Source organism: Tyto alba, unplaced genomic scaffold (genome assembly GCF_018691265.1).
Source record: "Tyto alba isolate M040663 unplaced genomic scaffold, T.alba_DEE_v4.0 Super-Scaffold_11, whole genome shotgun sequence".
NCBI classification, from domain to species: Eukaryota; Metazoa; Chordata; class Aves; order Strigiformes; family Tytonidae; genus Tyto; species Tyto alba.
The window spans coordinates 841329-856861 of record NW_024881273.1 but is presented as its reverse complement, the minus strand read 5'-3'; the positions used below and the strand labels follow the sequence as shown (position 1 = coordinate 856861).

Genomic DNA, 15533 nt, shown 5'->3' with positions numbered 1-15533 from the left:
TGCAGCCTCATGTCTTGTTGCTGGTTTCAGTCCTCTTGGCACGAGGTGGTTTATAGCAATTCCTTCAGTAACTGCTGTCCAAAAATCTCCCCCCGTGAGCTGAGGCAGCCCGCTGCGTAGTTAGGAGAGGCAACGCCATCAACACCAACTTGGAGAAGGCAAAGTTGGTTGGAGAAACCAGCTCTGCTAGCAAAATGCAATCAAGAGAGATTATATGGTGAAGAGCACAACAGACCTGGTGAAGAGATGCTTTCTGTCCACCCAGTGGAAGGGGAATTGTGCTTGGCAGAGGAGGAGTTAGTGATCCTGCAGAGTGAACAGATAAAAAGCTAGATCTAGATAAGGCTGAAGGGACTGAAGGAAATTAGATGGAACATTTGAGAAGCTGTAACTGATTGCTTCTAGTGCTAATAGATCTGATTTCTTTCTTAATTATTTGTTTGATAAGATTTAATATATATGTTGCAGAATGAAATAAAAGGCAGGCAGATGGTCCAAAAATACAGCAGCAGCAGCGAGCCTGTGATGTGAATATAGGTTTGTCTCTTTAATATTTGATACAAGCAGGAATTAGTTGTTTCTTGAATCCATTAGGAAGTCTGAGTGAGCGATGGGAGTAGCTGCAGTGTGTCCTCTCTGGCATCGGGTGCGGCACCCTGAGCTTTGCAGGGTGACATTTTCCAGCCTGGAGCAAGGGCACCACTGGCCACACAACCTGGGCACTGGCCGCCAGAGATGCAGGTTTGGGGCCAGGGCCGGAGCTTCACTCTGGCAAGAGGCTGTAAATGGGCAGGAAACGCCTCTGGATGATGGGAAAGGCTGCAGACGGGGCAGTGTATCATCTCAGGGGAGAGGAGCATGTATGTGTGAGAGGGAGTGCCTGTGATCAGCTGGCTGCTTAAGTTCCTGATAAATCTGCTGTCACAGCTAGAAAATGTGAATACTAGGGATATCCTAATCTTTGATTTTCAAAGGCACTTCCAAAGGCCGCATGGTGGGACTGTGGGGTTAGTTGGTATTTACTATGTCAAACTGGGCTGGAGTTGTCTTTCTTTGTACTGAAAAACGTATGTATTTTTGAGGCCATCTAGCAGAAAAGCTCTGAGCAAGCACTGTAAAATAGCCCAGTGCACACTGCTCTGGTGGTTGGCAGCAGAAGTTGAAGGATGCAATCCAGAAATCAGGGGTGAATTGAGCAGTCATTTAAAATACTGGCAGGAATAGCATCGCATGGGATAAGCAACAGCATCCAAGCGAGTGACTGAGCTACACACCTTGCACCAGGCTTTTATGAAAAATCTCTGAGCACACGTATTTCCAGCCTCGACCAGGAGTCCCTTGGACATCGCTGTGCCTGGCACTGTGCCCTGTTTACCTCCCGTGCTACAAACGCCCTGGAGGTGCAAAGAGCTGGGAAAAAAAAAAAAAAAAAAAAAAATGTTAACCTGGAGGTTGTGGTTCATGTTAACAAGGAGGCTTTGTCCGTTTCCTGGCTAAGCCAGGCTTCCCCTGTAACCTCTCCTAACGATGATCCGAGGTGTTTCTTTCTTGTACCGTCAGTGCCTTGTAAATGCTGGGGACAGATTCATGGCAGAACATTTTCTCCCTCAAACACTTAATTAGTGAGTGTTTGGGGTCATCCTCCCTCCAGATTAAGCAGCTTCCTGGAAATCTTGCTGCCATAGCACTTTACCGAGCTGCAAAGAAAATTGTCTTCCAGAATCATTTAGTTGCAGATGGGAGATAGATGGTTCTGGTTTTGATATTGGTGTTTAAAATAATATGTAGAGAAGGTTTTTCAAGAAAAGCATAAAGACAAACTATTTATTAAGATGAACACCTAGCACAATATCATTTTTAAGAGTATGGAAAAGGTAATTCTAGGGAAAAAAATGTCCTTAACAGAGAACGTCGTCAGCTGTAATTTAGAGCTACCCGATCAGCACGTGTTTGAGGGAGATAAACTGTATCATCTGTTCTCCCCTTACCATGGCTGCGAGGCTGATGTTTTATACTTTTGCAGATGAGCCTCTTTCAGGGTGTCATGAACAACTATCAGTCTATCATATGGGCTATAGAAAGGGCATAGTCATTGCTGAAAGCGTGTCAGTGGATTACAGCAATAAAATTTTTCACTGCTTCAAACAAAAGAAGGATGTGGTTGACAAGGGAATATATTTAAAATTCTTTTAAAGAAAGAATGCAGAAGCTGGTTTTCAACACCCCTCCTGCCCCTGCTTCTTCTGTTTCTGCAAGCAGATTGACAGGGAGTGCTGTGGATATATGGGCTCTTACCCCATGATTTCATATGGGAAGCAAGGAAAGACAAACAAAAAAATGCAAACTTAATTAAATAGTTTCAAGAGGTAAAATTCTTAGTTTTAGGTCACATACCATAACTGTGCCACACTGGTTTTTAAGATTTTCTATTTTGTGCCATTTGATTAGGTGTGGATCATAAGCTGTGTGCTACAAACAGCTGGAAACACAACGGACAAATTTCTGTGATCCATAAATACGTAGTTCACTGACTGCAGCAGTGATGCTCTCGTGTCAGCTGTGTCTTCTGCAGAACGAGCACGGATTTATCCCATGAAATCAGCCAGTGCGGAGACACAAGGCAGGCCTGCCCCATCCCAAATCCCACATTAGGCATCTTGGTGATTTAAGTAATAATTTATGGTCTTTTTATTTAACATTGCAATTAACATGATAAATAAGCACAACAGTATTGTTTGAAATGTAATATACAATTAAGCCCAATTAATTAATTGGCCTTCAATGATCAGGAGGAGAAAGATGTTCATTGTTTTTTTATGTGAAGAGATAGTTTGTTTTAATGAAAAATGTGTTGTGAAGCAGCTCGCGGTGGAGGCAACTTCCATTTTTAGGGTGAGCGCGGGGCCGGGCTGTGGGTGCAGGCCCGGGTGTGGGTGCAGGCCTGGGTGTGGGTGCGGGCCCGGGTGTGGGTGCAGGCCCAGGTGTGGGTACGGGCCCGGGTGTGGGTGCAGGCCTGGGCGCAGGTGCGGGCCTGAGTGTGAACGTGGGCCCGGGTGTGGGTGCAGGCCTGGGTGCTGGTATGGGTGCAGGTGCAGGCCCGGGTGTGGGTGTGGGTGCAGGCCCGGGTGTGGGTGCGGGCCCGGGTGCGGGTGTGGGCCTGAGTGTGGGTGTGGGTGCGGGTGCAGGCCCGGGCCTGAGTGTGGGTGTGGGCCTGGGTGTGGGTGCAGGCCTGGGTGCTGGTATGGGTGCGGGTGCAGGCCCGGGTGCAGGCCCGGGTGTGGGTGCAGGCCCGGGTGTGGGTGTGGGTGTGGGCCTGGGTGTGGGCCAGGGCAGCCCAGCACCGGCATCCCGGCAGGGCCGGCACCGGCACCGGTGAACCCCGCCGGAGCCCCGCATCCAGCCCCGCGCTGGCGTGTGCCCTGGCAGGGCGCGGGGCCCTTCGCCGGGGCCAGGGCGGCGGCTGCACCACCCCGGGGGCCGCTGTGGGTCCCTGGGGGCTGCGCTCCGCCGGCGCACACGCTTCCGTCTCGGAGGTGGTTTAACATTTCTGGATGTTCATTTAGATGTGGTATGCGGGTTAAACATAACGTACGATCGCTGCTCCTCTCATTGCTTCCAATTAAACCTTGCTTGTTAGTTTAACCTCTAGGTAATCCCATCAAACAATTGATGTCAAGGAAACACTGCCCACAGTGGCTCTGGATGAGTGGCCATTAATTTTAATTGCCTTGATATTAAAGATTAAGAAGTATTGGGACTAGCAGAATGGAAACGATCTGATGTCAAGCAAATCCACTCATTGAGGCTTCCCCAGGCTGCTGGTGATATTAAAATTTTACTGTGAGAATTGAATAAACCTTTATTAGTGATGGCTGTTGTTTGATTGGTCCAGGGGTGTGCATAAACAGAGGGGTCTCACACATCCGTGGACAATACAGTTGATGTACAGAGATTCCTCAATTATGAAACTGTTAATAAAGCATAATCTGATTGTCCACAATAATTATTTGCTAGGTTTCATTAATGTATTATTGCTTCTCTGACTGACAAGGTAATATTAAGTGCAATATATAGAATACGGTGGAGGATTATCTAGGGAACAGAATGTATAAGGTACCTTTTGTATTACTGTTAAAAGCTAGAGGCTTTTCATTAATTGTGTTTAAACAAAAGCTATAGCTACACAAAATACAGCAGGATTTGTGTCCTCCCTGCAGCGGGGTGTCGTACGGAGCACAGGGGTGCGAGAGGCGCCGCTGGGCCCGTGGGGGTGCGGGGGCCCTGGGGAGCGGGGGACCCCAGCCCCTGCCTCACCCCGTGCCGGGCGGCTGCTCCCGCGCTGCAGCGATGGCCAGTAACCACCGGTGTTACTACTGGTCCCCTCCCCTTTACCTCTCTGTTGTTGCAGATGCTTTTTTGTCTCGGCAGCATTGGCCGCCGTCCATGTTACAAACTGGGTTTGTAATTTAGGAGCTCTGTTACAGCAGCTGAAGTTAAACAAAGCCACTGAGAAAGATTGTATGAACTTTTCTGAGCAGCTCCACCCGTGACCTCTGCGTGGGTTAATAGTCGGTGCCCCGTGAGCCATCTTGGCTTCAGTACAGTATCTTCAAAGGGAGATGACAGAGTGACTTTTCAGCCATTATTGATTTATATGATTCCTTTCATTTTCAGCCGACCAAACATGATTCTATGAGTGGGCTGCCAAGGTTGTTCCAGCCCAAAAATAAAGAACAATTGCTGTCGCTGCCCGCTCGCCCTCACTCAACCGGACCTTGGTCCCCCTTCAGCCGCTTTCGGGGTCTTGCACTGATTTGTTGACAAATGGCTCATAGAAGCAAGAGACAATGCTGTTCTAAACGCTACAGCAAGCTCCAGGATATGTGTCGTCATCAAAGAGCCACCCCTGGTGCATCAGTGTGCCAGCAGAGAGGCAGAGCCAGCTCATGCTCATATCCGTAGTAATGATTAACTGATCCTCGGTTACTGCTTGGTTCACTGGCGTACCTGGTAGATGGGGGCTGCGGCACACATATTTGCTGCACCAAGCATGACGTCTTGGAGGCATGATGCTTTGCCAGGCTAAGCGCTTTGTGTCCTTCACCCTTCCCACCTCTCCCCACTGCAGGTGTCCAACTGGTTTGGCAATAAGAGAATCAGGTACAAGAAGAACATCGGGAAGTTCCAGGAAGAAGCCAATCTCTACGCCGCAAAGACGGCTGTGACCGCAGCGCACGCCGTGGCCGCGGCCGTCCAGAACAACCAGACAAACTCCCCCACCACACCAAACTCTGGTACGTACCCGGCCGATGCCATGAAGCACCCCGAAGGGCAGTCCGTGAAGGAAGACCCTCGATGGGCGCCCCAGTGAGTTCGGTCGGGCCGAGGAGGCTGCAGCTCCCTCGCAGACGTAGTCGTGGCCCGGGGAGCAGCACCAAAGCCCACGGGCCTCGGGGCTGGACCAGTGCAGGGGCTGAGCGCTGCCGCGGGTGGGCTCGGCGGAGAAGCTCCCGCGGCTTCTTGGGCGAGCGGAGCGGGGCCCGTGGCACTCCCGCAGCGGTAGCGTCTGCCTGGCTCGGGCTTCTGGCAGCTTCTTTGTTTCCGTAGTTATTTTAAGCTTTCTCTCATTCAGTGAAAGTAACATAAAATAAGATGAGACAGAGCTCCAAGTCTGTTTTTGTAGAGCTGTTAAATTTATTGTCAAGATAAGAACAAAATAGAGGAATATTTTAGCATGCACTAATTAGAATTTAAACTCTGGGCTGCTTGAAATGGAGTTGGTATTATATACAGGAATCTAAGGATGCAGCTTTTATTTTGGAGTTGCTCTACCATGTGTTCTTCTGCAATATTTAAAAATTGTCTCGCTAGTGCGTTGTTGACATTTTGCAAATCTAAGCATTAAATTAGTAGGGGGAGTGTGTAAAGAGGAAGTCGCTTTTTTGGGCTCCAGAGGCGAAGGTTTCCATGAAGCACAGATGTGTTTGACACTATTTAGAGTGAAGTTTCGCTGCGACTTAGTTGTAGACAACTTTTAAAGGGTATAAAGATCCATGGGAAAAAAAAAAAAACAACACTTTAATCGAAAGAAAGTAAGAAGGAGGTTCCTCCTCTGACGGTAATAAATCCGCTAATTAGAAATTACCAGCCATTTCCTTTTGAAGGAGACATTAAGCACAGCCTCCGAACGAGTTCTCCTCCGCGTGTTTGGTGATGGCACCTCACAATGAAGCGAGGCGCTGGAGGAAGGCTCTCGGCACGCAGACCTCTCGTTGGACAGGCTGAGCCGGGTGGCACGGGGCTGGCAGGCTTTCCCAGTGCGGCGGCGAGAGGCGGCAGCGGCCCCCCGGGACGCGCCGAGCCGGGGGGCGGGGGGCCGGCGGCTTCCCCTCTGCTGCGCGCTGCCTTTCCTTCTCCTCTCCTGTCGTCTTCTCCTTCCCCTGCCCTCAGGTCTCTGGGGTTATATATTTGCAGCTCTCTGTTATTCAGCTACCTAACTCTTTCCTTTCCAGGTTCTTCTGGTTCTTTTAACCTCCCAAATTCTGGGGACATGTTCATGAACATGCAGAGTCTGAATGGGGATTCTTACCAGGGGTCCCAAGTCGGAGCCAATGTGCAGTCACAGGTAGGAGAAATGCCCCAAAGTAGGGCCTTTCTAGCAGGGTAGGGTTTGGGCTAAAAATTCCACCTTACTCTGGCTCTATTAAATGGTCTGTGCCTCGCTGCAGAGTGGAGGCTGCATATTTCTGAATGTGACCTATTCTTACCCCAGCATTGAATTTCACAAATATAAAGGAAAGAGTGATTTTTTTCTGATTGAAATTTTAAGCTTTGTGAATGCATTCGGCTCTGGCTTGAGCTCATGGAATGGGATTGGGTGCGTCTGACTTCCATGGACACTGTAAACCCAGTGAATTTTCTTTCTTTTTTCCTTTTCCTTTTTTCTTTTTTTTCTTTTTTTTTTCCTTTTTTTTTTTCTTTTTTTTTTTTTTAAATCCAAAACCAAAACATCTTTCTTTCATTTATTGGACAAACTTTTATTTATTCATTTATTTAAATGTCAGAACACATCTAACTGAGCTATTAAAATACAACTCATTCTCAGCCACTGTTCCAGTCCTTTCAGACAGGGCTAACTCCATGTTTTATATGCAGTATATACGCCATAATCTCTTCCCATACATGCAAGCACATACAGACGTATAAATATGCACAGCACTTTGCTGCAGACACTTAAGAAGGACCTACAGGACGCACTGCTGTGAGGAAGTTGTTGTTTGGCTGGTGTGAGAAGCAAAGATGTATGGTTTTTAACATGCAAGGATTTGTTGAAATTCTGTCAGTCATTCTTGATTGATAAATTTGCCTTTCATAGAAGATGCTAAACCCTTTTGGCTCACATAATTCAAAATGTTGGCTATTGTAAGTGATGATGTTTTAATAGATTTGGAATGATGAATTTTGTTTCCCCTTACTTTAAGGTGGATACCCTGCGTCATGTTATCAATCAGACGGGAGGATACAATGATGGCTTGGGAGGAAATTCACTGTACAGTCCACATAATTTAAATGTGAGTACCCAGGGGAACTATAGTTTGGAGAGCCGTAAGCACAGTGTCAGGTAAATGCAGTCATTAATATATGTATTAATTACTCTTACAATAGTGGTTTTTAGTATCACATCTTTGGGGATGAACCGCAGAATAGCCCATGATACAACCACAAGTCTTGATAACGTAAGATGAGAGAAATTCCAAGAGCCGTGACTATAAGTGATTCGAATTTTTATATTTTTCAGCCTCATGAGTTAAAAAGTAATAGCCTTGGCGAGAAAGCTCTTGTTCTTCACCCAGAGATGGTCAGATAACTCTGTACTTGGGTTTGTTATTGCCTGCAATCAGACACCGGGGCTGTGCTTTTGATATACTTGTAGCCATTTCAAGGGTGCACATTTTTCCTGTGTTTGAGAAGTACTTTTGGCCTTGTTACTCCAGACGGGAGAGAGTAGTAAGTCTGGCAAACAGATGCTAGTAAATTGAGGGATTATAGGCTTGATGGTGATAGGTGCTAAATGTCCTCCTCCTTGCTGTAAGCGATGAGATCTGACAGTGCTCAGACCCTCGCAGGCTGGACCCCGTAGCCTGCACACGAGGCGCCGGGATAAATAAACGCAGAGATCTATTCTTCTGTCGGCATGAAAGCCTGGGATGAAATACCACCCACAGCAGCAGCCTCCGTGGCGAGGGCTCCTCAGCAGATCCTTTCCATCCTTCATTGCCGGCTCGAGTCTTTCATTTACAACTTCGACAATTAATGCTTTACGTTTTTGATGTTAACGTTTCGCGTTTGCTTGGGAGGTGACCTCCATCCCTTTCCCTCCGTAGTCACGGACTTCACCATGACTGTCGAGCGTTCCCTGTCCAGGGTCGTCTCCGCCGCCGCAGGGGCCGCCCGGCTGTGGGGCGGGAAAGGGGGGAGACCCAGCGTGAGATACCGCAGCCACGGGGAGTGGGAGGCTTTTCCCCCTTTTGGGGCTGCCACTTGCCGTGAGAGTCAATATTAATGATTTAAAATGTGATTGAAGATGTTCAATTGTAAAGGGAAAAAAGTACCATTAAATACTCAAATCTTTTACATTTGAAATGTCAAATCTTTCTTTTTGGGTTTATAAATAACTCATAATAACCCACAACAAACCGTATAAAAAGCCTTTTAGTTGCATTTCTCCTTTTTCGTTTAAGTGTTTTGAAATGCTTCAGAGAATTTGCGATATCCTTATCAACATGATAAAATATGAAACTGTGATTGCCTGCAGCATTTTACAGACATGAATTCCATCTTCACTGATGAGGCCTGATAAGGCACTGTTGTATAATACAGTGCATAATCTCAAACCACCAGAGTAAGGATTAATTTATTTGAAAAAAAGAATGCTTGCTGACAACCTCTCCTCCAGCTGCCAAGCTGAGTAAAAATATTGTACATTTGTTGTTTATAAATTTGGATAAAAGAGGAATGATGTTTACTTCAGATGGAATATCTTCAGACTCATATCTGCACAAGAGTTTTTCTTTCTCTAAGTAGATTCTCATATCTTTAAAAAACAAAAAAGCAGCAGTGCCTCTGCATTTGGAGTAGGATTTTGTGCGTTTTCAGTCTGCGTCTGAACAGTTGAGCATTTTAGAACGGGTGGTGAGGTTGCAGCCTTGATGGGATTGCAGGTTGGTGTTGCCGTTAATTTTACTTAAGCCAAACCCGAACCTTTGAATTTGTGAGGATAAGAGCTCCTCTGCTCGCTGTGTTTCATCTGCGAAGGAGATAATTACCGAGGCTTCTTTCTCCTCCTCTTGGAGCCGTAAAGCATTTTCTTTTGTCATGGTAGACGCACCGTTTATCTCAGTGGAAGACCTGGCCGGGCTGGGTGCGGGGGCTCGGGGGGCGGCAGGCCGGGGGGTCCCGCGCCCGCCCCTTGCTCCCGGGAGAGCCCGCGGTGCCGAGCCAGGCCGCCGATTGTTCTGGTGACGAAGCACGTCATAACCACATTAGCACAGGCTAACCTTTCCCTGCCGGGGCCGGGGCGGCTCTCGCGGGCTGCGCGGAGAGGCCTCCCCGTCACTTCCACTCAGCGTCCCCCAACTCACGAGCCCCGCGCCTCCCTCTTCTTGACTGACATAAAAATATGTAGCGACAAGCTGTCTGCCACAGCAGAAATTTGATCAGACATTGATTTCAGCAATTGCCTCGATCGGCCGAGACATAAGGCAAATTTGTTCCTGAGCGCTGCTCTCGCGGCTGCAGGTCTGAGGCGGTGAGGGCCGGCGGTGTGCGGAGGCACGGAGCGGCCTCCGCGGCGGGGGCTGCGTTTAGAGATAATTGGAAAACCGAGCCGAGCAGCCCCTTTCCGCCTGGCAGCCCTGGCCTTGGCGCGCCGTGCTGGCAGGGGCCCAGGCTGGGCGGGTGGAGCGGCTCTGCGGGGGGCTCTGAGGGAGGAGAAGGGCAATTCCGACCTCAGGGAGGCGAGGGGAGACGGGGCGGGGGGGTTGGATGAGCACGGGTTGCCCCGGACTCGTCTTCTCAGGGACAGAGACCGAAGTGCCAGCGGGAGGGGTGTTCTTCGGCCAAGCGCGGGCGGCCGTGGCAGAGCTCCCCCGGTGCCGGCTGCGGCCAGCGTCGGGCCGAAGGGCTGCAGGGCTCCGCGCGTGCCTCTCCGCCCGGGGCTCGGCGCAGCCGCCGGCATCCCTCGCGTGAGGCCTGCGGCTTTTGCCTTTCACCAACTCTGCAGCCAGAGGGAGCGTAGGAAAATCTCCTTCCCAGAGCGTCTCCTCCCAAACCCCGGGCTGGCCAGGCTGGTACTTGCAGTGTACGGTATAATTAACATGCATAATTGTATCAATTGAACTGTTTTTCCCTTTTCAGGCTAATGGAGGCTGGCAGGACGCGACTACTCCATCTTCTGTGACTTCCCCTACAGAAGGGCCGGGAAGTGTGCACTCTGATACCTCTAACTAATCTCCTAGCAACACTTTTTCCCTGAGCTGAGATGCCTTGATTAGCGCATTCAGAGTCACAGGAGAAAAAGGAAAGAGTTTTTTGTAGCCAACCACCTACAGCTTTACTGTAAAACCTTGTCTTATTAGAAAACTTGGTAAATCTGTTTTTTAAAGGTATCATAATCATTTGTATTTATACTTAAAACACACAATGTTAAAAAGCACTTTATCCAATTAGGCCAAGGTTTAGCATTGTTTATAGCCCTGTAACTATTTTATCATAATTTATTATCAGCAGTTTTAATGATGTTGGTCTAACAGTTGCCAATTACTTGGCCTTAAGGGTAAAAGTACAGGACGAGCTTAACCTCAATAGCAAGAGCAGACACAAAGAAACACCTCACCTAAATTTAACTTCGTGCATATTTCCATGGAAAGTCAAAATGAATCGCAGACTTTGATTGTGTTTAATCTTTTCATATCTCTTATAGAGTTGGAATAAAAAGAGCTGTTCGGTTATTTCGGTTAACAATGGTTGTGTTTAAGAATCCTTATTCGTCACATTTTTGTTGTGATCTATTGTCTTACAAATTAGATTGGAAACCAGGAGGATCTTTTCTTGCTAAAACTACCCGGACCCCGAGTCTCCTCTCTGTATTTCAACACCGGACATAGGTTGTTCTTAGGAGATGAAGACACTTGCTGCTGATCTCTGTGAAAGCCAGGACCCGGGGTTTTACAGTACGAGCTAGGTGCTGCACACGCCTGCCAAGATTCGTTACCTCTTCTTGGCAGCAAACCACAAACAAACAAAGGAAAAAAAGCAAAGGAAAAAAGCACCATCATATGGAGTGTTGTACATAGTGTAGCAAAAGAGTATTTATACATCTCACCAATCAAACACAGCTTTATTACCTCATGCGAACTCATACAAACCAATAGACTTTCAACATGTTCTGTAGCTTAGAGTGCTCACTTACTACCTCTGAACGATACTCACGCTGTAGTTTGTCTCTTTCTTATCTTTTTGCATCTTGTAATTAACTCTTTGTTTCCCCATGAAATGTAATGTACATTGTAATCTTTTAAAAGAATCAGGGTTGCATTGGCAACTTTTAAAGAAGCGGAAGTGGAAACATGGGGTCTTAGGTTTAACACAAAACAGTGAAACTGTTGTAAATACTGAGAAACATTTTGAATGTTCTTCATCTTGTTACTAATCCACGCAAAAACCAACAACTAATTGTAATGCATACAGACTTCAGTATTCAGTACTGTATATTTCCCCCTGTGTAACAGGGGGCCCTTTCTTTCTCTCTTTTGTATTGTATGCGATTCTGAAACTGATTGAGTCATGAAAATAATTTGTGGCAGTGATTCTAATGTATTAAACCGTTTCGTGTTACTTTCTAACTGGATTACACCCTGGATTGAAAAGTCTTCCTCGTGGTAGTTATATGTAGTTTCAAACATGAATAAACTTTTTGCTTTCATGATCAAACGTTGACGTAATTTCTTCCTGCTCAGTTTAAGTCAGACCTAGGAGATGAGTAGGCTACCAGAAGCGCAAGCTGTCACGAAGCAGGAGCTGAGCATTTCTTTAAGTACCAGTGGGTCCTTGCGCCCTCTTGCCTGGAGGAGCCTGGCAATCCCGGGAGAGGCGCGTCCTGGCAGGGAGCAGGAGCAGGAGCTGCCCCCCCGGCCCCTGCCTCCGCGCCCACCCTGCTCTGCTCGGGAGCAAACGTGCAAGTGGAGGCGAAGGAAGGGGTCAGTCCTTCAGATGAGTTTAAAAATCATCATCCTATTCACTCTTAATTACCATCTTTATTTAACATTAACTTTGGAACGACAACCTCAGCTAGCAAGTATAATGTGATTATAAAAATATTTTTCTTTATTAAGAAAACTTTTTTGGAAGGACGTATATATATAAATGCTAATTTTAAATCTTTTTAATAAAGTAAAGGTCAATAACAGGTAATAGCCTATTTACCATATCTCACGGAAATTGACTCACAGGAAATCAAATTAACGTTAATCACTTGCAGCAAATGGTCTTTGATAAATATAACTACTTACTACTTGGGTTAGTGTAGCTAGGCAGGAGGAGGGCTAGCGCTCCCTACTACCAGCCTGTGCCAGGCTGGGCTCGAGGAGCTGCCTGCCTGCCACCTTTCCTTTCCAGTCAGCTCTTCAGGCCTTCAGGTGGTGTTTTGGTGGCTAAACGATTATTTGCATGATTCAATTAGCTTGGGGGTCGGCTTTTCTTACCAACAATTCTTGTACCGGGTTATTTCGTACAATGCCTTTGTCTACCCGCTCTCACCCCCAGGACCACGGCCGCACTCGTCTCCCTTTGCATCCCGTGTGCCCTTGTGCACCAGCTACTGCTTCTGCTGTTGTTTACAGAGCAGACTCAACTTCTCGATCAGTCTTAGAATTGAATATTGCTTCTTTCACTACAGGTGGTGCATTTAAATAAATAAGTAAATAACTAGACGTGCATTGCAAAGCCTTCATTATCAGTTAACGAGAGTCGGGGCAGATGGGGACCGTGGACTTCCGAAGACTTCTGTGAGCAGAGGACAAAGCACCGAACGATTTGCATTTGCTAATGGAGCTCCCCAAATCCGCACGCTTGGTGTTTATGCTCCAGCTCAATGGAAACAGTGTTTTAAATGTAAAATGTGTCAGTGGAGGCGTAGGCAGCGTAATGAACACACAGACGTCCCTCATCTTGATCACATCTCTGCTGGCCACAGGCAAGGACCTGTCACACACGGAGGAGGTTCATAGGAAGGCCATCAACAACCTTTGGGCCGCCCTTGCGTGCCCCGCGCCCGCTGGGCATCATTAGCGTGCTGCTTTACAGCATTAAGGCTGTGGGTCCCTTTGAATTACAAGTGCAATTTGGCCTTTCCTTACATTGGAGAACAGCCACGTGGCTACATGGCAAATAATAAACATCTTATCCTTGAGGCGTGCGCACACATCAGAGAGGTTTACTGCAAGCACCCGTGTTAGGACCGTGCTGCTGGTGGTGCTGTGTTTCACCCAGTAGCGGCGCCCCGAAGGGCCGGCAGAGCCTCGCGCAGGAACGGCGACTGGGGCGAGGATCCCTCCTCCGCACACGCACCGCGCCCGGCGCCGGCGGCCCCCCGGCCGTGTGGGACCCTCTGCCGCAGCGCCGCGCGCCCGTCCTGCAGCGGGGAGGAGACCCTCGGCCCTCCCGCCCGCGGGGCTGCTCGCTGTCCCCGCGTTGGAGCTGCTGGCGCACGTGGGCGTCGCTGCGAGCGGGGCCGCCGCAGCCCCGTGCCCCCCGCGCACCGCGGCGGCAGAGGAGCGAGGCCCGCCAGCCCCGTGCCCGGTGGCTCCTGGCGGCCCTGGGAGGTGCCAGCCCAGAGACCCCGCACCCAGCACAGCGGGGCCGCCCGCGGGATCTGCAGCGGGTCCCCGGAATCGCCGACTCCCGTGCCCGGCACCCGGCGCCGTCATCGCGGCGCTGTGCACCACGGGGCTGCGCGGGGCACGAGGGCGCCTGCAGCAGAGATCCCCGGTGCCTCCCTGGGCGCGGCCGGACCGGCCGCTTTTGGGACCAGCCCCGGCTCCGTCCCACCCGCTGCGCACAGGGCGGGGGGCAGGAGGGGTCGCGGGGAGCCCCGCCGCCAGCGAGAAACCGCGCCCGGCACGTTGTGACCCGCAGAGCTACGGGAGCAGCCCCGCAGCCCTCTCACAGCCCCACGACGGAAAGCAAACCTCCACGTGCCAAAAGCGAAGCAGGTGACGATCTCCGCTCCCCGGCAGTCAGGCGCCGAGCTCCCGGCTCCCGGTGTGCCTGGCCTTGGATGCGGCGAGGGATCCTCGGCCCAGCGAGGGATGAGTCGGGGACGTTGCGACCTTCCGGCACGGCAGAATCCACGCCCGGCGGGACTGGGTCAGTGAGGGCAGCGCTGCTGACGATGCCAACTTGGCACGGCGTGTGCTAGGCGGGCCGAGGCGGTGTGATCCTGTAGCGGTGGCTTTTGCAAAGACCACACGCAAGTTGGGTGTAAGATGCTGATGCCAATATCCGTGCCATGTATTTCCAATGTGATAAAAATAACTCTGAGTAACTGAAGATGTTTCCAGTTTGTGTTAATAAAATACATCTTTTTAAAGAATGGAATTCTTCAAAGATTGGCAAATTTTATTTTATTTCATTAGCTTTAATGTCACTGCCATATGGACTGTGAAGAAAAGTGAACCATTAGATGAGAGGGACTGAGTTATCAGCATGACACAGAAAGCACTGATACAATTGTTAAGGATAAGCCCTGGGAGTGATTTATTGCATGCATTGTATTAGCCACAGAGGAGTTATGATATGCTCCCCATTCCTGTATCATATTAGGATTTTATTAGTCTAATATGACACGGTAATATAATATATGATTAGAATTCCCATCCAGTTATCCTTCCCTTGGTGGCAGAGAGCAGGAGAAGGTTTTTGTGTGCGGCAGCTCGCCGGCCGTCGCGCCCACGGTGGCGCGGAGCCGCCTGGCACAGCCCGGCTGCTGAATTGGGCTCCTGGGCTTTCCCGGGGGGGCGCGGGTGCTGCTGGCCTCCTGCGGGCACCCCGGGCAGCCGGGCGGCCACCCAGCCCCACTTCCCCCCGCACCCGGAATGCAAAGCCGCTCGCGCCTTCCTGCGGTGGGTGACAGTGGGAAGGACGGTGCCGGCGTTTGAGACCTTCGCTGACAGCCGAGCCGAAGGCGCGGGGCTGCGTCCTGGCAGGAGCTGGGAACTCAGCTGTGACGCGCCAGAGCAAATCTGCCGCGGACCCTGGCCCTGCCGAGGTGTCCTGCAGCACCCGCGAGGCCGGTCCCCCCCAGGCTCGGCACGGTGGGAGGAATGATGTGCGTAGGCCGGGCTAACGGGGCCAGTGCCGAGAGAAACGGGCGCACCTGGGGCTGTGGGATGAGCACGGGAGGTCTCAGTGTGGCTGCCGGTGCCGTGGAGTGGCGGCCGTCAGGCTCCCGCTGCCCTCGCTGAGCGACCACGCCG

General features: G+C 49.8%; 1 protein-coding gene across 4 annotated transcripts in view; it reads left to right on the top strand.

The window, feature by feature from the left end:
- PBX3 (PBX homeobox 3) overlaps positions 1 to 11991 on the top strand; it is a 115829-nt gene extending 103838 nt beyond the window's left edge. The window contains exons 6-9 of one of the 4 annotated variants that reach the window (XM_042786995.1): positions 5129 to 5294; positions 6513 to 6625; positions 7482 to 7571; positions 10417 to 11991. In XM_042786995.1, the coding sequence (XP_042642929.1) occupies positions 5129 to 5294; positions 6513 to 6625; positions 7482 to 7571; positions 10417 to 10509 (462 nt within the window). In that variant the 3' untranslated portion in view covers positions 10510 to 11991. Of the gene's footprint in view, positions 1 to 5128; positions 5295 to 6512; positions 6626 to 7481; positions 7572 to 8384; positions 9985 to 10416 lie in introns of those variants that run through there. The other 3 variants (XM_042786996.1, XM_042786997.1, XM_042786999.1) reach the window with 3 other exon arrangements.
- Positions 11992 to 15533: the final 3542 nt, after the last annotated feature.